The following is a 24,156-nucleotide window of genomic DNA, read 5'->3' as shown; positions in this document are numbered from 1 at the left end:
CCGTCAGGAGCAAACTGCTCCAGCACGGGTCCCCCATGGGTGAGCGGCAGCTGCTTCCAGGCCCCCTGCCCTTGCATGGGCTCCTTTCCATGGGCTGCAGCTCTGGCCCGGGGCCTGCTCCTGCAGGGGCTCTCCATGGGCCGCAGCCTCCTCCAGGCTACATCCACCTGCTCCACTGGGGGTTGCAGAGTGGAGATCTGCTCCATGTGGGACCCATGGGCTGCAGGGGGACAGCCTGCTCCACCAGGGGCCTCTCCACAAGCCACAAGGGAACTGCTGCTACATGCCTGGATCACCTCCTGCCCTCTAGCTGCACTGACCTTGGGGTTTATCAGGCTGTTCTCACTCCTTTCTCCTAGCTGCTGTTGCACAGCAGTTTCTTCCCTTAAATCTGCTCTCACAGAGACACAAGCAATGTCTCTCATCAGCTTGGCCCTGGCCAGCTGTGGATCCCTTTTGGAGGCAGCTGAAACTGGCCCTTATCTAACACAGGGCTGCTTCTGAACCTGGCTCTTTTCTAACATGGGACTCTTCTCACAGAGGCCACCCTTGCAGCCACCTGCTACCAAAACCTTGCCATATAAACCCAATACATGTATGTAGTGCACAGTATCACAAATGCACTCCTATTCTACCACACTGAATTTTATTTTAAGGTGGACTTCCCCTTTATTTTATGTTGTGACTCATTTCAGAATCTTAGAATCATCATAGAATCATAGAATGGCTTGCATTGGAAGGAACTTTAAACATCATTTAGTTCCAACCCACCTGCCATGGGAAGGGATGCCACCCTCTAGATCAGGTTGTTCAAAGTCCCATCCAACCTATCTTTGAACACTTCAAGGGATGGGGCATCCACAGCTTCTCTGGGCAACCTGTTCCAGCGCCTGAGTGAAAAATTTCTTCCTTATATATAATCTAAATCTACTTTCTTTTGATTTAGAAACATTACCCCTAGTCCTACCACTATCTGTTCATGTAAAAGTCTGCTCTCCATCTTTTTTTATGTCACCTTTAAGTATTTAAAGGCCACAGTGAGTTCCCCAAAGCCTTCTCTTCTCCAGTCTGAACATCACCAGCTCTCTGTCTTTCTTCATAGGAGAGGTGCTCCAACCTCTAATTATTCTCATGGCTCTCCTCTGGACTTGCTCTAACAGATCCACATCCTTCTTGTGCTGGGGGCCCCAGACCTGGATGCAGTACTCCAGGTGTGACCTCATAAGGGCAGAGTAGAGGGGGACAATCACCTCCTTCAGCCTGCTGACCACTCTTCTGTTGATGCAGCCCAAGATGCAGTTGGCCTTCTGGGCTGCAAGTGTGCACTGCTAGCTCGTATCAAGCTTTTTATCCACCAGAACCCCGAAGTGCTTCTCTGCAGGACCACTCTCAATGAATACATTACCTAGTCTGTTCTCATCTCTGGGATTGCCCTGACCCATGTGCAGCACCTTGCACTTGGACTTACTGAACCTCATTAGATTCACATGGGCTGAATTTTCTAGCTTGTCCAAGTCTCTTTGAATGTCATCCCTTTGCTCTGTTGTATCAACCGAACCACTCAGCTTGGTGTCATCTGATAATGTGCTGAGTGTGCACTTGATCCAACTGTTTATGTCATTGATAAAGATTTTCAACAGCACTGGTCCCCAGGCAGTCCCATCAGGGACATCACTTGTCACTGACCCCTATTTTGGCATAGAACCATTGACCACTACTCTCTGGCTGCAGCCATCCAGACAATTCCTTATCCACCAAATAGTCCTACCTTCAAATCCAACTCTCTCCAATTTAGAGATAAGGATGTCGTGTAGGACTGTGTCAAAGGCCTTACAGAAACTGAGGTAAATTACATTGGTCAGTCTTCCCTTGTCAATTGATGCAGTCAATTCATCATAGAAGTCCATCACATCAATCCATCATAATGGCTATGTTCATCAGTATCTTACTTGTAGATACTGCTTTATTTCCCTTTGACTACCAGCATTACCTCTTCCTTTGTAAAAGAGATGTAAAAATAGTTGTGACAAAATGCATCTTCAGTCAGTGAAAATAAGTAAGCAAATAAATAAATAAATAAATAATAATAATGCACTAAGACATATTCTGTTAGTATTTCAGCACTAGCACCTCTTTCTACAAAAGAAATGGCACTTTCAGGGTTATACAGGCTATCCATGTAAGACCTTTCTTTGGCACTTCTGCATACTGAAACTGTCCAACTAGCTGATAAGCGGGCACCATGCCATTGTAGCAGATGGGCATAACTGTAGAGAGCCAAAAGACAATGTATGTGCATCAAGTGTGGATGTCGGTGGCAGGCTTCCCAGTCAGTGATGTCTTAACGATTAAATGTCCTGAGTTTTTTGCATCTGTAGTTACAGAGATGCCAGCCTTGCTCCTGGATCATATTTGAAAATCTCTCATGTTTTAGTTTCAAATTATAAATAACCTTTTGAGAATGTCTGATCTAGAAAGTACTTGAGACAAGAAGGTTAACAGCAAAGGATAACAGTAAAGATAACCTTTTCCAGTCCAACATAGGCACATGATCTCACCTAAAACTGAGATGCAAACTGGAGTTACAGAGGAAGGAGAGAGAAAACATTGCTTAGGGTATTTGAGATATGCAGTGAAAAGAAGTAACAGGTACTTTCAGGGAAAGAAAACCAACTACAATCACAGAAATATAGTTACCATTATTTACCAGGAAAAAAGGACTTGGAGTCTACGCCATGGTTGAAAGAGACCTGAAGCCATGAATAAGGAACATTATGCTAATCTTTGTATCTACATTTAGAGAAACAGAATTTGGCCAACATATATATAGTAACAGGGCTACGTCACAGAATTACTTGATCACCAGTTTATTCTTAGAACTGGAAGAACCTATTACATTCAATACTGTTATTGCGCTTTTTTTTTTTCTTTTTGTCTGTTTGTTTTGTGCAAGTTGAAGGTGAGGGGAAGTCTCCCTAAGACAGGCTAAAAGGAGTGTAATGTGTTCCAGTACATTTAGGTAAAGTCAAATATTGATTGATTGATTGAAGAAGAAAATATTTTTAGAATACTGCTTCTTTTGAATATATGTAATCTGGTTTCATTGTGGAATAAATGTTTTTAGACACCGTGAAGAAATTAGACAATGAAGACTATTTTATATTTCATGCACTATAAAAATGAGTGATGTTTGAGTATTTACTTTTATTTTATTGTTATAACTTCTGATTGCTTTTTTTGTCTCATTGAATACAATCAAGATCTAAAAAAAAATAAAAAAAAATAAAAAATAATAAAAAAAAAGCTATACTGAATTAAAACACACTCATCTTGCCAAAACAGGCAACTTTGCCAATCAGGTGTATCAGAAGGAAACAAGGAAACTGCCATCCTTGTCTTCCTCTCCTCCTCTCCTCCCTTCCCTGTGTCTCATTAGCATGGCTCAGTGAGACTGTCACAGTCATGTGGCACAGGGACAACCACAGCACATATGCACTCCATACGTGAAGAAGTTGCATCTAACCCTGTTTTTACCATACAGTTTCAGAAAGTTAGCTTTTGTGTCTCCAGAATCTGGCTCCACCCACTCCAGATGTCTTAGCCTCCTAAAATAGGGAACAAAATTCAGTCTCCATAGGATGGTTGGTTCTCAACAGTTCTGCTAGCTGGGGTCCCTTTAAAACTGAACAGTTTGCAGAGCCAATGATTGTATGGTTTTTTGTTTTCCTCCAAAGAATGGGAAGTGACCTTTGCAATTGAGTAGTGCTTTTGAAACAGACAACAACCTCCCAAAACAGAACTGTCAGCCAGTGACTTTGAAGTCTGTGCGCTCCTTTCCCCAGACGTGAAACATAAACTCTCCTAGGATCTCAGCCAGATCCCACATTTTTTTCCAGAATTTTGGAGTATCTTATACATTTAGAAAAACTCCTACTTTAGTAAGCAGTTCAGAGAGAAATAAGAGTGCACCTTATTTATTTTTTCCTTTGACAAATATACCTTTAGTCTCAATCTCCCTTGAAATACCAATGACTAAATTAAAAGCTTTGTAAATGCAGTGGCCAGACTCCCCTTGGCTTTGACTGTTAAGGTGTTAAGTCAAAGGAAGGTGTGTTGGGTCTGTCTGAGCTGGAGTCACCTTTTCCCTGCAGCAGCCCACACAGTTCTGTACTCTGCACTGGTAGCAGGAACAGAAGTGATATCACTCTAGTGTTGTGTCTATTGTTGCATAGTGCTGGCACAGCATCAGGACTCCTTCGAAGCCCCCAAGAGCCAGCAGGCTGGGGGTGGGCAAGTGATGGGGAGGGAACATCATGAGGGCAGCTGACCTAAACCAACCAAAGGGATATTCCATAACACCTGATGTCACACTCAGCAATAAAAAGGAGGGCTTTCGTGGGGGAGGGGGCTGTTCCTCCTGAACAACCACTACGTGTTTTGAGGCCCTGCTTCCCAGGACATGGCCGAACATCGCTCGTTGATGGGAAGTAGAGAATAATTTTTTCCTTTCTCTCTGTGCTTCCGCACGGACTTACTGTTTCTGTGGTTTCTTTTTCTCCCAATTCCCTTTCCCTTTAATTAAACTTTTCTCATCTCGAACTTTGAGTTCTCTGTGTTGTATTTTCTCCCCCTTCCTCTTTGAGGAGAGGGGGAGTGAGGGAGTGGTTATGGTGGAGCTTGGCTACCCACCAGAGTAAAACCACCACTGAAGGAAGGAAGAAAAAAAATGCATGTGAAGCTGAGTACAAGCCTCTGATTTTATCAAAACAACAACAAAAAAATCTTGTTGTACATTGCTTAGTTTTAGCAAGAATTTTGATGCATTCGCTGAGGGAGATGGATTCCCTTTATAAATAGTTGCAGTTGGCACTCCAATACTGAGGCATCAATAAAAGAATCTAGACAAATGTCAGTAGAATCCTCTTCCTAGCAACAGTATCTATTGATTTTTATTTTTTTTTTTTGCATTCTGTTAAAACTGAACACTGAAAGAATTTTGAGTGTACTGATTTGTATTTTTAATAAGGAATTTAAATGTGCACAGCTGTTAAAAACTCCATTAAAACAAACTGTTCATTGACCGAATTATCGTCATGATTTTTCTTTTTTTTTTGGGGGGGTGTTTCTGAAAAGGCTAGAGACACAAAAGAAGCACTTAATTTACTTGTAGCTCCACCAATACGTTGATGTCTGAAGAAAATTAGAGGGACCAGTATCCAAGACTCTAACCTTTCCAGTGAGAAGCCCTTCTCATTAGATTACAGCAAGAGTATATTTCTCATGTTTACTTTATCATGGCTTCCCATGGATGTACACTGGCCAGTTCAAGAAGGAATGACAGACAATGTTCCCACAGAGATATGGTTGCACAGCAGAATAGGTGGCTTCTTTCTGAGGACTGTCTGAGGTAAAAAAGATGTAGAGAAGTGGTCCTCAACTGGTGAGGCTGGCTTACAATGGGTGAAATGCTGCCATATTACAACGTAGGCAAGGCACAGAGTTCCAGTGGAGAAGCACTGCTACCTCACAGAGCAGGTGGTCAATCGTTAAAGCTTGTTGGGTTGTCCCTCAAGAAGCAGTACCATCAGCAGAGCCTCTCAGCATCATGGTGGTGACCAGACTGGGCAGCAGCAGGGAGGAAGCACAAACACTTCTAGCTTGAAGGTATTATGTATATGCTCTGAAGAAAAACAATTGCACAATCTATTCTTGAGCAATTTTTCAAAAGGTTTCTCAGCAACTGAGGCAGAATTGTACATACAAAATTGTTTTCTACCTATTACTTTTATGTGGTAAAGCTGTGATGGTGTTTTTTGTTTGTATTTTTAGAGAATTTTTTTCATAGTCACTCTCAGGTGAAGCCTTGGCTAAAGCAGTACCTGTTTATGGTAGTCAGTGATCTTGTTCATGTTTCTTTTTCATTGGTAGAATGCTCTGTGGTGCTAGAAGTTGCAGTGAAATTTTACAGCAACATTTCCTGCAGTTTCCCCCTAAGATTTAAGAAGAAAAAATATCTATAAACAGCTTGAATTCTGGTGTAAGCAATTTCTACACTGATCACTATGTACAAGCTGCGAAAGTCTGGGGCTTCAAATATTTAGGGTTTTATGAATGGACTAGAAAGCAGAATTTGGAAAAAATTTGTCATAGTAATTCAGTCCTCACACTGGGCAACCAAACAAGCTTCAAAGCCACATAATTTTGATTTATTTCTTTTTTCCTATTCAATAGTAACATTAATTTAATAGCTGTTAAGAACTGATTAAAAAAACAACAACAACAACAACAAAACACTAAGATGCTAGGGTAGGTTAATGTTTTATACTATTTCAAAGCCAGGTTTTCAGGGTTTTAGAACTTGTACAGCATTGATTTCTAGAGGTAGATCCTGGCATATTCTTGTTGGAATTGAAGTAAAGAGATGGAAGAGGATCAAAACAGCATTATTTACAGTACAATATTGTCTGACCAGCGCAAACTATGTCTTGAAAAACAGAGATATTACTAGAATTATGTGTTATAGCAACCAACTGGAGCTCTATTTAAGTGATAATTATCTGTATATTACTCTCCTGTTACTTGTGTTTAAGTAGTCATTTATATTTTGAAAGACTTCATAATCTCTATCACGAGTAAATAGAAGAAAGAATGAAACAAAATATATATATATAAAAAAAAAAGGAGAGTCAAATAAAAGGAAAAAAATCAGTTCATTTGTGAATATATACATACATGTGTATGTGTATGTGTATGCAACTGGATGGATACGTACAGTGTTGCAGTAAATTGAGTATACAGATATTTGAAGCTGCTTCCTGCTGGTACGTTTCACAAAAATATCAATCATATCAAAAAAAAATATCATATCAAAAGAAATATAGGAATTGAATGATGAGTGAAGCCAAACCAATTACATCTATAAGTCAAAGAGATAAAATAAACATGTCCTGTAAAAATTTCTACCTTACCTTACTTTCATGAGTACATAAAATGAACTTTGTTTAAAAGGATCATGAGCTTTAACATATATGGATTCAGAAGAATCAACCCCCCTTCCCCCCCAAGAGTGTTTGTAAAACCCTAGACTGACATAGTAAATTGATTGAACAATACTAAACTGTAAGTAATGTATTTCTATGCAGTTATTTTTATGTTTAGGCCATTCAACCTTAGAGTGTAATATGAAAAGTAAACGTTATTTATTAAGAACAGAGTGACTGCACTGAGACAATGTTGTGCATCTTATGATGGCTGTGTGAATGGGCTGATACTTCTCTTAAGTTCTTCATGGAGTCTTTGAGTGTAGGTTTTGCATTTAGTGTGTAGTATCGTTTAAGATTTTACGGTTGGATGCTGAAACAGAAGCTGAAAAACAAACAAAAGCAATGCGGTACCCAAAAGTGGTTGCCATATTAATGTTTCTTTCAAGCTTCTCCTCTAAAACCTGAAGAGCTTTGAATCCATGAAACAAAAAATGAACAGATGAATTAATCAAGTTTAAGCAGTAATGGAGCATCAGTATGTTTAGGATACAAAAGTGGTTTGCAGAATATACCTTCAGTTTTCCCTTGTGGACATTTTACACTGTTGACATTTAAATTGTTTTGTTCTTTTTGTTTATGTGGAAAGAAAAAAAAAAAAAAAAAAAAGAGTACATATCTGCGTAGCACACTGTGTTACTATCTCATTTTTGATGTCACAGGTCCAAGATTTTTAATGGGCTCTGTGACATTGGGAATTTTGCCTTGGAGGAGTTTAGCTTTCCAGACAGCAGGGGTGGAGTAATCTGTGTCAGACACTGAGAAATGAACTGAGCCCTGGAAGTGCTTTTCCTCTCAATTGACTGTAATGGGAATCTAGACACTGCTCAGAGGAGGACATCTGCATTGCAGACATCTAAATGTGGGCAGATGGATGCCACTGGCACATCCATGTGCTTTGTAGAAATCCAGCATGCAGTAGGAGTTGGAACTATGTCTTCAGAAAAAGTGAATCTCTTCTATGCATTCTATGTTTCTGGCATGCAAGAAAATGAAAACAAATCAGAAGAAGGTGAAAGATAAAGGAAGGCCAGTGAGTGCCACACAAGCTATAGCTCCCTTGCTGTTGGTGGACTGAGGCGTGAGTGCATGTCACAGCACTGTGCTGGGCCCTGGCCTGTCCCTTCACCCATTTGTAACCAGACCAGAACACGCCTTAGCTTTCTTCTTGCCTTTTATGCTTATGAATCCTTCCCATACATATCAAGGTGAAAATAGAATTAATACATTCCCTATAAAATCAGGACTTATAACTGAGTCCAAGAATCTTGAAAGTTAGTAGCCAGAAAGCACATAGCCAGTGCTAGAAAGCACATAGCCAGTGGATGAACAGAAGACTAAAGGAAGAAATTTTAAGCAGCACTTGCTCTGTATTGCAAGCAGTGATTGCTCAAGAGTAAAAAGCCAGTCCAAGAGTAATTTTATTTTGGTAGTGACCAGTTCTGATATACTGCATCTTTCAGCAGCTTTCAGTAAGTTTTGGCAGAGGACAGTAATTGTTAAACTGTAATGTAAATGAAGTAAAGTATCAGAGGTTATTTTATTATTATTATTATTATTATTAACCTCAGGGAGCAAAGGGAAGGTGAAAATACATATTCATTTGTGACTGGTAAAAGGGTGAAAAGCCAAAACCTAGCAATGCTGAAGGGTTAAAATGTCTCCTGATAAACACAAGGAGACAAACTAGACTGTCATTTTAATTTGAGATGGAAAAATCCCATGACTCAGATAGGGATCCTACTAAATCAATTCTCATTTGCTTAGCAACAGTAAGTCCTGAAGATGGATAGTGCTCTGACACTATAGCCATGATTAAAAATACAAATAAATAAATGAAATGAAATGAAATGAAATAAAATAAAATAAATAAAATAAAATAAAATAATAAAATAAAATAAAATAAAATAAAATAAAATAAAATAAAATAAAATAAAATAAAATAAAATAAAATAAAATAAAATAAAGGAATGATCTAAGTCCTAATGATATGAAGAATTCAGTCAAGCAAAGTTAGTGCAAGCTGCGTGCCGTGACAACCAATAAGCTATGAAAAAGTCCAGAGGATTTTGTCATTCTGCAAAAGCTTCCTGGTACATTCAAGAAAGTGAATGATTCTGAAGTTGGGCTGGTTGCACACAGCCCTCTGCTGCCAGGAACATTGTTATTTGTTGTCAAGGCTACTGGTTTTGGCCCTGAGCTCTCTCTCATTGAGGCTTGTAGGTAACTGCTGGGCAAGGAAGACTTTCATCTGGATCATTAAAAGCAGAGCATGGTTGCTCTTTTTGTTTGATTGCTGAAAGCAGTGGTTCTGCTTAAAGCAGCTGGTCCTCATGTATTCAATAACTAAATCTCTTCTGGGCATGAATTTTGCTCCCGAATTTACGCTGAAGTCTGGCAGTGGTTTCTGAGATTGCTCTGCACTGGAAGCATCTCACTGATGACTGGCTCCTGCTGGCAGCTGGGGCTGCCCACACCCTCATCTGCTACATCAGTTCTCAGGGTAAAGACCCAGGCAATGCAAAAGAAATAGCAAAATGCAGTGCAGATTAAATTAGAGAATGGTGTCTAGTAAGTGGCCGCTTAAGGTCAGCCTGATTTCTGTAGTTGACACCTCAGATAGGCGTCTCTCAAGGAAGCCTAGGTGAGGAGTTTTGTTTGTTCATTTTTTTTTTTATTTTATTTTTTTTTTTTTTACTAGTTTCAGTAAAGTAGAAGCAAAAGAGGAAGAACTTTTACTGATCGTTTCTGAAGAGTTTCAAACAGGCAGTGCCACAGAACGTTGCAGCAACAAAACCAAGGGTTTTGCTTTATGGGAGCAACTACCTCTACCAGATTTTTCTGTTTCAAGAGGGAGTTTCAGAGATAAGCAAAGCACCTCAAAGATTGATTGTTATCAAAGACTGAATGTTATCAATAAGTTTACACAGTCTGTTGGTTAACAGCAATTCTGAATTCCACTTATTACCAGATTTTATGGGAAAAAAGATAAGTTTGAAGTTGTATTTCTAAGTGATGTATCTTCCTAGCCAGGGGAAATTAAGAGAGAATAAATTCAGAAGCAAAGGTAATGATAATTGTGGACAGTTGTCACTATTTTATTGGAAAGAGATGCTCCTTTCCAGACATGCTGGGCTCAGGTCAGTCTTTGAACTGCTCAAGTAGTGTTGCCTAGGTAACATAAACAATCAAATTTTTAATTCTTATGGTAAATGTAATTTCATTTTAGAAATCCAGTTAGGGTTTTGTTGTTGTTTTTCTGAATGGAGAACATAAGGGGTTTGGGGCATGATATTTTCAGCTTTGGAAGAGTCTAAAACTAAAATTGTGTACATTTGTAAAAAGAAAATAACTAGCAAATCACTAATCTCATCACAATAATGATTCTGTTTACTGCTGCCTTTGAATTCCAAAAAGTAACATCCTCTAGGGCTGTAGCCATTGTATCCTTCAGTCAAATGTTATTGAAATTGACTCACATAACCTAAAATAATTTGGGAGCAAGAGAAATGTCATGTAAATGTACTGCAAAAAGAAAGTTTACATTTCAAATGCTGATAGCTATCAGAGTTGCTCGCTAACTATAGATGGTAAGTACATGATGTATTTCTCTTTCAGTCAAAGTATTAGAAGTAAGTTCTGGTAATCAGGTTTGTATCACAACCTGATTAAAAATCAAAAAGGCCAAGGGGAAGTGAGAAGTTTATGCTGATTCCATTTTACACATCTGGGAAAAGCAACATTCTCCATGTTAAGGAAAGTTTCATTTTCTTATCCCTATACCTTTCCCTTTATTCCACAAATCCCACTAAAAATGAATGTATTTAAAACAATTTTTACTATTTGCATTGGCTTGCTGGTATTAAACTTTCTCAGTAAATTTTCCCAGTAATTTTTCCTAGTTTTCATAGTACTTAATTTCATTAAGACCAGTCATAACCTTGCATGGTCTTTATCTGCATGAAAGTTCTCTAAAAATGATAAACAATGAACCTAAGCTGCAGTTGTCCCATCAGAGAGCTCTTTCTGTCTGAGATGTTCTTTAGGGGGTAAGTGCTTTATTTTTCCTTCAGCCATTTGCAGGGTTCTTTAGGTGGGTCAGACTGTATGGGGCTGATATGTTTCCAAGTTGAGAGAGGTAAGCACATCTTTTTCAGGTAACAACTAGTAGATTCTTTTAGAGTAAAGTGAACTATATATAGTAGTAGGTGCCTTTACTGCATGCATCTCTCCTTCAGGTGAGTAATTTTTAGAACATGCTTATGGATAGGAAGATGATGTTATTTTGCATGTTTGCTTTGTGGTTCTAGGTCTCTTACAATTTTTGCAGAATTATGGTGCTTACTGTGAATGTGACCTTATGCTTTTACCTGTATGTCAAATATTATCGAAGTAACAACCTTGGTGTTAAAGTTAAGGTAGCAGGGTTTAGGGGAAATGTATCATCTAAGTTCCCTGTGCCAGCAAGTATCTGAAAACAGCAGAAGTATGCATATAAGGTATAGTCTTTTTCAGGGTTAGCGATGGTTTCTTTTTTCTGCTGTTTTGCTGGCTGAAGAGTCTTTAGACCTTATAGCCTTCTAGATTTTTAGTGCTTGGAATTCCTTTAATGGAGAGATATTTAGCAGAGGTTGCCAGCTAACTAGTTTTTGGGATGTAGTGGGTACACTTCTAGTTTTGGGTTATATTTTAATCTCTAGATATATCAAACCATTTGTGTAACTCTCCAGAAGATTCACAAACTGCTTCAGTATGCACTGCAAGGGGCTTGACCACTTAGGTACAGTATTACCAAGAGACTGAGCAGGGTCACCTTTTTCATCTGTGAAGGATAAGTCTGCCAGGGCTGCTGTGCATTCATGTTCTGTTGGCACTTGTGGACCTGAGGGTGTTTTTTTTTTTTTTTTTTTTTTTTTTTTCTGACTCTGGTCTCTGTGCTTGAGTCCTCTGCAGGGAACTGTACTGTTTGCATGTCCATCACGGATATGACCTTCTCGTTTTGTTTCTTTTAGAAAGAAAATACAAAACTTATTTTACCCCAAGCACTGCTACAGGCTGGGAGATAAGTGGTTAGAAAGTTCCTTGGCAGAGAAGAACCTGGGAGTATTGGTGTATAGTTGGCTGAATATGAGCCAGGAGTGTGCTCAAGCGGCCAAGAAGGCCAAGAGCATCCTGGCTCGCATAAGAAACAGTGTGGTCAGCAGGTCTAGGGAAGCGATTGCCTCCCTTTACTTGGCTCTGGCGAGGCTGCACCTTGAGTATTGTGTTTAGTTTTGGGCTCCTCACTACAAGAAGGACATCGAGGTGCTTGAGCAAGCCCAGAGAAGGGCAATGAATCTGGTAAGGGGTCTGGAGAACAAGTCTTATGAGGAGCGGCTGAGGGAGCTGGGTTTGTTCAGCCTGGAGAAGAAGAAGCTCAGGGGCAACCTTACCGCACTCTACAGGTATCTTAAAGGAAGCTGTAGCGAGGTGGTGGTTCGTCTATTCTCCCATGTGCCTGGTGACAAGACAAGGGGGTATGGGCTAAAGTTGCACCGAGGGAGGTTTAGGTTAGATATTAAGAAGAACTTCTTTACTGAAAGGGTTGTTAGGCATTAGAATAGGCTGTCCTGGGGAAGTGGTTCAGGCGACATCCCTGGAGGTCTTTAAAAGACATTTAGATGTAGAGCTTAGTGATATGTTTAAGTGGAGGACTTGTTAGTGTTAGGTCAGAGGTTGGACTACTTGATCTTGGAGGTCTCTGTGGTTCTGTGTAAAATCAGCTCTGTGTGATTCTGTGTATCATGTGCAGTAGTGGGATACCTGGACCTTCAGTTCTTATGCCATAATTTTTCCTATTGGATTGTGAAATTAAGTTTAGTCAGTTATTTGACCTTCATTTTTACCTTCATTTTCCCTTTTATTAAACTGGAGATAATGCAACTTAGACAACTTTGAATGAAGTGTGAAGAGGGACGTATGCATTCTTAGTACTGTCACAATTATTTTATTACTCCAGTTCTCTGTTGTCCCCCACACACACATACAAAAAAGAAAAAAAAGCATCCTGTCTTATTTTGTGGTTTTCGAATAGCAAATTTTCAGACTACATGACTACATAGTGTAAATAAATCATAAAATATATAGCTCCTGTAATCCATTGTAGAGGGTAATTTTTTTTTTTCTTAAAGAATGACAAGCATATTCTGCCACATGAGATATTTCTTTATATAATCTATTTTATGAAAAGAAATAACTTTTGCTGATTGGCTACAACTTTGAAAAAAAAAGTAAACATTTAAATCTTCAGTCTTAGCCTGCAAGCTATACCCCTTTCCAGTGTGGATTTCCATAAAAAATATTAAACATTGTTGTCATTGCTATGCCTCCTGTCAGTATCTCTTGCTTGTACAACTGTTTTCATCAAGGTTTTTGTCTTGTTGGTATGTGACTGCTGTAACATTGTGGTGGCTTCTGTCAGATAACACAGCTGTCTTGTCTCCTCTATGTCTCCCACATATGAGGAAAAAAAGAAAAAAAAAAAAGAAAAAAGAAATACAGCTATAGCCTTTTGAAGAACTCTTAAAAAATGTGTTTCTAATTAGATACATATAATAGAGAGTACCAGAGGGATTTGTTCATTGTCACAGACCTTCAGAGCTGAATTTCCGCAACAATTTGCTGAAGCACATAGACAACAAGAGACATTTGTGACTCCATGTGATCCAGAGATAAGAGAGAGGCTAGATCTGAAGCATCTGAAATAAGAAGCAGTAGGAAGCAGAAGCATCCTTGTATTTCAAGATAATTATACTCAGTGTTTATCCGCAGAATTCAGGCAACAAACACTTAATATATCATTCCAAAAGGAAGCAGTTTAAAAAATACTTTTAAAAGTTATTTTTAAATCTTGTCTGTTGTCCAATAATAGCTAGTGCTTGTTAAAACAGTATACCTAAAAATCAGATAAAAGACAGATAAATTTGTCTTTTTCTTTTGTATGTGTGATAGACTATACAACAAGAAAAGTTTCATTTCTTCATGTAAACATAAGACTGTCTGCCAGAACAGGCAGCTCCAAAGTCTGTTGGAGTTTTCTGCTGGGTGTGCTGTGCATAGGGAGCTTTTTAATCAGTTGTTGCTTACATGAAATGTGGCAAGTTGTTCTATGATCTAATAAAACTTCTAGACTTCTTTTCCTGAAACTTTGGATCGGGGGGGGGGTGGGGGTGGGTTGGGGGGAATAATTTAAGTAGTCAATAAATAAAAATAAATACAAAGTTAATAAATAAAAATTTACTTTTAGCCTTTTCTCCAGCTTGCATAAGATTGTTCAGGAGCTCAGAAGTTATTTCAGGGGAACAGACATGAACACAGAATGTTACTTTTTAAGACTTGTTTCTTTGGGAAACCAGCCTAAATGCAATACATTTTTTTCACTTTAAGAAACACAATTATCTTCATGTAAGAAGGCATACTTGTAATAACTCCTTCAAAGTGTATGCGAACTTGTATATGACTTTAAGGTATGAAAGTAACTGGCAAAAAAATGGTTAGTTAAAAATGCTGAAATGTTAGGAAAAAGTTGATATAAGGTTATTGAATCTGAATTAATATTTGTTTGATTTTTTTTTTTCTCATGTTCTGGTAATTATGACACTCCATGTTAGATACAAAGTCAGGTGTACAATGGGCAAGTCTCAAGAAAATGAAATGTTCAGTATATTTAATTCCTAAGAGTTGGGTTTAAAAAAATAAAAATAAAGATGTGTTAAGACCATGACTCTGAATTAAGTTCCTGTGTTTTGAAGTCCATTAATAGCCTACTTCTTAAGACTAAAAGTACTGTGAAGTCTCCATCCCTGGAGATATTCAGACCTCCACTGAACAAGCCCCTGTACAACTTGATCTATGCTGGCTGTGCTTTGAGCAGAGATTTGGACCACATGATGTCCTTAGGGTCTCTCCTGACCTAAATAAATTTATTATTTGTGACCAAAGCTGTGGACAAGAAAGAGCTGCCCTATGAAGTATGTCAGCTGTATGCTTTAAAATACCTAATATAACTTCTTTGTAAAGCATTTTGAACCTTTAAAACTATGCTAGATTACATTAGATCAAAACAATATTTATTATAATTATCTAAAATCTATATTTGTTCTACCAAAGATTTAGGCTGATCAGCAATTATTTGGTTATCTGCAAGAAATAAGACACTGGAACAAGCCAAAATTTTATTTATGTTGGATCTCAGTTTTGATCTCCTGAGAAAGGACAAAATTGTATCTTTTTGCCAGTATGTAGAAAATTAAATGGAAAATGCCATGTTGAATGATAGACAATCTGATGCAAAACAGCACTTCTAAGAGAAATGCAAGAAGAATCCCATGTAGTTTGTTGCAGAATTTAGAGAATGAGATTTTCATTCATAACAAAAATGGTTTGACAAAGTCTAAAGTGTTGTCTGCTTATTCAGATGGTGCTATAATATAGAGGAGTATAGAAAATTGCCAACAACGTTAAACACAATTTGGAACAGTAGCTTAACAAAATTTAACCAGTCCATTTTGGAGAAAAGACAACCAAACTATAAGAATAAGCCTGTAAATACTCAAAAGTAATGGGTTGCTGATATAAAATGAGGAAATAGTCCTGGGCTATAACAGGTAGGGAATGGTACATTTCATATAATAGTTGTATTTCACACATATGCATGAATAGAATGAAATTAGCAAAAATACAGAATTGAATCATGAACAGCTAGAGGATAGCAGTGACACTCATCAGAAAAATAGTTGTAGATTCTAAGGTTTCTTAGATGGATTAATTTGTCCAGGGAATTTCTCAAACACAATAGTAGCAATAGCAGGTCAAATTTTACATGAGATCCTCCAGCATTACAGCAGGGAAATTTAGTTTTCAGTCCTAGCATATAAGACCTTACAAATAAAAATAAATAAATAAATAAATAAATAATAAAAACAAACAAACAAATAAGAAGTCAAATATGTGAATAAGTTCAGCAAACTGAACAAATATTAAGTATGGATACCTATACTATACACTGTAGTTAATAAATAAATAAATAAATAAATATTCATTTAAAACAGTCTGCTCCTGAGGGTGATTAACAATTTTGAACCATGGTTTGGAATGCCACAAAATATATTGATGCAGTCAGCTGTCATGGCCTAGGGAAATCACTCCATATTTTTTAGAATACCACAAAATTTATCAAAACAGATATATTCTTGATAATAATGGATCTGTACTTCTCGCATATCATTGATATTACATGTCTGTCTTAATATTACAATATTTTCCATTTAAACGACAATAAGAGATCTGGATTAGCCTCAAATTTGAATGCCAGTTCTATTACTTGTTTTCTCAGATAGAGATTTTCTTTTGTGACCAAGGGTTCATTAGTTCACGCTAGACTGTGGCTGTAAAAGAGAAGTATTTATTCTTGATTCTCTTTTTTATGCACCATATTTATAGTCCATTTTTGACTTGGATTCAACTAATAGTCTAACAGTAAATTTAATTCAGCTGATTGTAAATATATTAATGCATTTTTTCCTCTCTTCCTCCCCTACAGTATGCTGTCTGGTTGATCCTTTGGGTTACATGGAACGTGTTTGTTATCTGCTTCTACTTGGAGGCTGGGGACCTTTCAAAGGTAAGTTACCATCAGATACATTTAAGCCATCAGCGTTGTGTTAACATGCTCCAGTTTAAATGCTGTTTTTCGCTTTACTCACTGTCTTGGTATTATTAGAATGAAGGTAGTATGATCAAAATTTAGAGTATTCTGAATATGTTAGAAACTGTAGTTCTAGACAGTTTTTTTTTTTTACTTCTCAATAATTATGTAATACAAATTTCACCTGGGTGGGAGACACTAATTGCTGATTTCACAAATATAAAAGGTTACCATGTCAAGGGGAAATAATATATATACATACATTTTTGGTACCATTCAGCTTGCGGTTACTGAGCTGGATTCCTTCCAGGGTTCTTCCACCACAGCATAATAACTATAACACAAAGTATCTTTCATTAAATTAAAATGTAAGTGCAAGAATAAATTGCTATTTGGCTACAGCAATGTTTTTTAACTTTGTTATTCCGGTAGGAATGTTATAACTGAAGATTTATATAAAGTAAAAATCTATGGGGGGGCAAAAAAAAAAAAAAAAAAGTGTATTTTCTTAGGATAGACATGTTTGTAGGGTTTTATTGATACCAGAAGTGATAATATGTAAAGTGGTATTTGGTATTGGCTCAAACGAACATCTCAAATCAAAACTGCTGCTTTCTAAGGTGTTCCCATAGGGCTGGAAAAATAGTGGTATATAAGATTATCAGTGGTAACAAATTATTTCGTTAAAGTAATAAACTTTGCTTGAGTCTAAACATTCCATTCCATGCTGAGTTATACTCAGAATGGTGTGAACTGACCATCAAGGAGAATCCCATTTGTGAAAGAGATCACATTCACCTTTCAATTCATATATTGAATTACCTTTTCTGATTGAAGAGTGTTTAGCCTAACTGTAAATTACACATGTAATTCTCTGATCCTTTGTGAGTTACTGAAATACTATGATGCAGAAAGTTATGCAAAATTATAGGAAGAATAAATGAGGCAAAGAATAAATGAGGCAAATCCTTACCTGTATTTTCTATCAAATCACCCCCAAAGTGCAAAAATTACTAAAGAGTGGGATCTTTCATCCCCATGTTGTCTGTTTCTTCAAAAGAGTAAGAATTTCATTTCCTGAGGTGTAAAATAATGTTCTGCAGGTAAAACAATGTTACACTTTTTTTTTGGTTTTATACCTACAGAGAAGACCAGTCTCATTATCTTGGCAAAAACATAGCAAATATAAGAACCTGCACACAATATATTTTATTGGATTAAAATGCTTTCTGTATTAAGTGAACTGATGTTTGTAACAAACCCAGCACCTGTTGTAGCGTTACACTCAACCCAGTCCATTCTTTTCCCATCTGCTCATTTCAGCCACCTGAATTGCTTAACTTGTAAATGTTACCATGTCTGGGGAGGTGAAAAGGGATGGGAAGGAAAAGAGAAAGTAGAAACATCTGTTTGATCACTGCATTTTAGTGGATGTAAAATCAGTTTAATAACATTGGTAAGTGCTATTTGGAATAAAGATAGGCTAAATGACAATACCTACACCTGGAATTGATTTTTTTTCTGAAGACTAAGATCGTGTGATCTAGAATGTTTCCCAAACAACCATATGGTCCAGGCTTATATTTGGCTGCAGTTAAATTCTTTATTTGGTCTATAGTGGTAACATCATTTATTTCAGTGATATTCACTGCTTTGAAACATCCCTCAGAGTGCATTTCTTCCACTTTGGCTGGTTTTCAGACCACAGCACTACTGAAGAGAGGAAGAGAAGGAAAAGTACCTAAAAATGGATTCAAGAAATGGGTACAGGTTGACTCATCTACAGAAGGCCTAATTCACATATGGAACAACTGTGTCTTCTCTCTTTCAGCTGTGGGTGGTACACCAAAACTTCCCCAGATGATGAAATCTTTTGCAAGATCTAGGGCCTAGAAATAGGTGTACAATGGAAAGGTACACAGCTATTTGGATGGACCAAACTTATCCTCATATTCTATATCCTTAAGAGGTTCCAACTGTTTTATATAAGTAGGCATCTAACAAAATTTTTACCTTCATAAATGTTTCTTAGTCACATATACGGATCTTGCACTGAATCTTCGTTATTTATATTTCCATTTGTGAATAACTGCAACTTCAAATCTATGATGTTATTCCTGTGTATTTTTTGTGTGTGTTTTTGAAATGGCACAAAGAACCTTGATAGAATCTCCAGGTCTGAACTGATTATAAATAGAGAATAAAAAATAACCTTTAGCTAAGCACCAGAGGGATGCCTCTGAAGTTCTAAACCATAAGAGAGGATCCTGTACAGCACAGTTTTAGGAATTGATAGGTTAAATTACAACCTAATGATAGTTCAGCTGGGTATAGTTTATTTTATATGTATAATTTATACCTTTCTACCAAAATAAAAGGACAGAAAAGCTTTTTTTCTTCCCCTGAAGTTTTGAGAACAGCTTTTTTTTCTGTGTCTGTATATTAACTTCTGTATCATCACCTCTGGATACAATGAAGAGAACATATTTATATTGTTATTATACCTTATTAAAAAAGGCTTGTTTCATCCCTTCTAAAATTAGTTGTGGGGATTGGAGGTCATGACATTTTTACAGCTTCTCATTATGACAATGAAATGGGCCTGCTAAGACTCAAAAGATTTTAGAACTATGACATAGTCAACAAGAGACTGAAGAAGATCAAGGATTAATAGTAAACAGCCTTGTAAATCAATGGTACAATATGCACCATTACAGTCATATATACGTTGTGGAAAATTGCATCACACACCAACCATGCCTCAACCATAGAAAATACTTGTCTTTGCTGATACTCTTTCACAGAAAACTTGATAACTAATGGATGAGAAAGATTGAAACAAAGAGAACAGTTGTTCCTAACCTAAATTATTATGTGCATCTGTGAATCCAAAAAACCTACTTCTGAGACTTACTTTTCAATATTACACTTCAGTAGTATTTAATTAGTCTACATGTTTTGCTTGCTGGTGATTGCCATTCTCAGTGTAAGAAGGAATTTATGCTTTCAGGATTTCTGAGTGATCATATTAATTTTGGCCTATGGCTAAGTAAATGTAACATCTGAAAAGCACAATCTCTTGTCCCGAATGAGACGTGAAATACACTAGTGAAACAAAAAAGGAAAACACAATAGGAGGCATCTCTGAGAAACTGTGATATTTCAATGATTTGTTTAAATATATCAAGAAAAGGCACAAGGAGCACGCTAGATTCAGGTATCTTGGAGGGGGGGGGGGAAATAAAAAAAAAAAAAAAAAGAGAAACCACCAAAAAGTTAAGTCTATCTAGTACTTTTGACCTTCAGGCAAAACTCCTGTTTGCTTCTATATGATTCATCTGCAACCTCTGATTAGACCCTCCATAGAAAGAGCATACTGCAAATGAAGAAATATCACTCTTGCTTCAAGGCACTAATGATATCTGTAGATTCCACAAGCAGAAAAGAGGGAGAATAAGAATTATTGAACTCCCATTTTTTGTTTAAAAATTAAAATCAGTATACATATTTTTGCTGGGAAAAAAATAAAAATGACTAAAGTAGCACAGATCCCAACACAAGACACAAGTGCAGGTATGAAGAGGTGCTGCTGTTGTCAGTTACTGGGAGCCAAAACAGGGACTGGATTCATAGTGCTGGATGACAGAACTAGTTCCAATGAGGGGCAGAACAGCCGTTGGTGCACATGCTCCCAGCTTTATCCCAGCACTTTTGGCTCTCCTTGCATGCAGCCCTACCAGTGTGACTGGATCCAAGAGCTTTCCTCTCACTGCCACCTGGCTGAGCTAAGTGTTGCTTTTCTGTAGTCCTCACAGTTTTATGTAAATGTGACCAAAAACACATTTTGTTTAAAAAAAAATAAAAATAAAAAATAAAATTGATTCCTGTTTGGGTTGCATCAATATGACGTCTGTCTTATTTTTACCAGATAATGTAGAAAGGCTACTTTTAATGTTTTAAACATAAGCTTGTACTTATATGACTTGTAACATAAAAGTTAAGTATTTGAAAGTCAAACACTCTGGTAACAAGAAATGTCAAAATTAGTTTCTTGTATAAGAGCAATTTATCTTTCTCTCTACCTTCATTTTTATATAGCTCTTAATTATGCAGTCACAAGTGTATTTTCTTTCCTTTTTTTTTTTTCCACAGTCCTTTCCTTAATCTCTACAGCATGGCCTATTTTAGAAATGAATCATATTTGGGAATTAAGGAATGCTGCATCCTACTCCATGTATTGCAGTAATTAGAAAAAGCTTAATAAAAAGGGGAAAAAAAAAAGTGTTTTTCTTACTGTGTACAGCCATTATCCATTATGTATTTTGTTTTCTTCTCATTGGTCAGTATGTGATTTATTTCCATGCTTCACAGAAGTAATCCTGTACTTCAACTCCATTCTGAAAACATGTAGTATATTGTGAAAGTTTACGTACAGAACCATGGCACCTAGAAACACAGACTACAGTGGCAATAGTGTGTACATAGCTCACCATATGTAGTCAAAGTTCAGTCCCTTGTGAATTCAGCACTCCTACAGATACCAGTTGCAAGTTTACTCTTTAAAAAAAAAAAAAAAAAAGTTAAAAAAACAGTCATCGCTAATTTGCATTCAACTGAGGTTACTTCCTTTGCTGTATTTCCCTGAGTTTTATCAGGTTGATCAGCAGCATGAAAGGATAGGGAAGATTACAGAAAATAATAAATTTCACTTAAAAGTGAAAATGTTAAATATGGTACAAAGTGAATGTATTGTAGCTATTAAAATGTAAAGTAAAAAATATGCAACTATTTTGCTTTCTGCCAGAAGTTTTAAGGAAAATCAACTGTTTCTGAACACATTTTTGCCTACCCACCTGAAATATCTGGCAAATATAAGATAACTTATAGCCATAAAATCACAGGCTAAATCAGATTGTAAAAGTCCTCTCCAGGTCACTCAATCCAGCCACCTTCTCAGAGCAGCACTAACTTCAAGGTTAGATCAGGCTGCTCAGAGTTTTAGTTTAGTTTAGTTTTAGTGAGACAAGTTTTTAAAATCTCTAAGGCTGGGAATTTCACAATCTTTCTCCTGATATTCAGATGAAATTTCTGTTTCTACAATCTTTGACATTGCCTCTTGTCCTTTCACTGAGTACCTCTGAGAAGAGTCATGTACTTTCTTTTCTAACATTCCTCTTAGTCTTTTAACTGAAGTTGAGTTCTTCAGGTTTCTTTTTGTCCTTTTTTTATTTGAGATGTTATTTCTAGCCATACAGATTGGTGCACATGACAAGGAGAAAAAAAAAAAAAAAAAAACAAAACAAAACAAAACAAAAAAACAAACAAACAAAAAAACTAATTACCTAATTATAATGTAATAAATAATCAGTTCAATTTTCACAATTTTACTTGCTTTATTATGGGAGAAAATTTAAGGGTTTTTATATATATGTTAAGCTATATAGCAGCTTAAGTAAAATGTGGAAAGATAAAGGTTATCCTTGTTATCTGGAAGAAGTATTAATACATTTAAAAGAAAACTAGTATCCTTAGTTCAAAGATGTTTTGAATTATATTAACATTTAAGTTGCCTAACATTGTATTTAGGGAAATCCTGAAAACATTGCATAAAAACTTGCAGCCAAATAAATTGCTGAAATATGTAACTTTTCCCCTTTTCTGTTGAGGTTAAGTAAGATCAGGAAGATTAACCAAATATTGGTAAAGGCTCTCCAGTAACTAACATGTAACAGGAGGAAGACAATATAATGGCATTGCTAGGGGACAGTCCTGGGGACAAAGAGAGCTCTGGGGTTGCAGAGGCAGGAAGCACTACTGGAGAAAAGGAGGGGTACGGAGAGAGCTTGCTGCTGTTTTATCACTTGCAAGTATTACCCACTATATAGCTGAACTGCAAGTGTCTGATTTCCACATCATGAAAGCAGAGTAACAGACACAAGCAAGAAAAGTAGGATTCTCCAACTGCCAGTGTACATACAATGAGATTAAAATTAGTGTTTTCATACTCACAGTTATTGTTCTTGGTAAAGTAAGGCTAGAAGGGGCTTCAGCTAACCCATTTCAGTTCAGTTAACCCATTCTCCTGCCTCCAGCCATGTTCAGCAACCAACCTGGACTATGGAAGAGCATCTGTTGGAAAAGATCTTAAGGATGAGCTAAATAGTTTAGAAATACATGTATACCCACAGCTGACATTTATGGATTAACTATTTTTCACTACCTTTCCATTGGTGACCTGAGATGTTAGTCTTTGACTAACTAGATACGGCTGACTTTTAGTGGCTATACTGTAGTCTGTCTGTTCTCTTTTATTCCATTGGACAACACTACTGGGAACAGAAATGGTTATAGAAGTTCTTGCCAACAGGGAAACAGCATCAACTATTCATTGCTAGTGGAGATAAATGGAAGCAGTGGGAGGAAATATGGGGACCATGTTTTCCTTCCACCAGTCCATTTGACTCCACCATCTTTTCTAGCAAAATGATAAGGAAAAACAAGGATCAGGCACCTGCTAGTATTTTTCTACTTCAATATCCAAACAGTGGCAAGCACACATCCACCTGTCTGACTTTCATATGCCACTGCTTGGATTGATATTTTCTAGCTCTGAAGTGCAGTTTATATCCATATGCAAATTAACTGCAATAATGCAAATTACTTCAGGATATTATTTGCATAGCTTGTCATTCATGATGCTTAAAAAACATTCTGTCTATGAGTGCTGAACACTTTAAGCAGCTAGTATACTGTGATTTTAAAGGGACAGTTTGAAACCTTGATGAAAATGGTGAGAGAAAGAAACAAAATAAATGGGTCATTCATCCTCAGTGCAACTCAGCTGTAACAAAGCAATAAACTTGGCAACAAGGTTGAACTTGCACTAGTTACAAATTCATTTGACATTACTTCATGTCAATTAGTGTAATTGTTATACTGCTTTGATTTCACATTTACTAATTATTTTTGTAAGGTGGTGGTTGTTAACAGTTAAATGTCAATGTTGCACATACTCTAATAAAACAACCTGCAGGATGTTTAATTTTGAACATATTACCTTCCTTGGATGTTGTTTTAACAGATGTCCTGTTAAGATAACACAGAAATTAAATTAGTTTTCAACTCAAAGCATCTGGTTAACTTTGTAGGTAAATGCCTTTGAGCAGTAAATCTGACCAGGGTTTTTGGATAAATAGCTATCAGAACGTTTTAAGTAAATGACTTTATTTTTTCACTTCTATTACTCAGGGCAGATTTGACATGCTTGATCATATATCTAACAGATGAAAATTGAAAATAGTGCTGGCAACCAGCAGTGTTAGGTTATTCTGAGGGTAGTTTCATGGGTAGATACTATTAAGCATGCTTATGGTTTCAGATAATTTAGTTTTGCAACAATTTTTAAACATCAAGATCTTTACCAGCTAGAAG

General features: G+C 36.9%; 1 protein-coding gene across 3 annotated transcripts in view; it reads left to right on the top strand.

The window, feature by feature from the left end:
• Window positions 1-24,156, top strand: part of NKAIN2 (sodium/potassium transporting ATPase interacting 2) — a 576,006-nt gene that overhangs the window by 291,231 nt on the left and 260,619 nt on the right. For all 3 annotated transcript variants that reach the window (XM_068677540.1, XM_068677538.1, XM_068677539.1), the window contains one exon: window positions 16,621-16,701. In XM_068677540.1, coding sequence (XP_068533641.1) covers window positions 16,621-16,701 — 81 coding nt within the window. The remainder of the gene's footprint in view (window positions 1-16,620; window positions 16,702-24,156) is intronic.

The sequence above is a fragment of the Anas acuta genome, chromosome 3 (genome assembly GCF_963932015.1).
Source record: "Anas acuta chromosome 3, bAnaAcu1.1, whole genome shotgun sequence".
Lineage (NCBI taxonomy): Eukaryota > Metazoa > Chordata > Aves > Anseriformes > Anatidae > Anas > Anas acuta.
This window is presented reverse-complemented; position numbering and strand designations above follow the sequence as displayed.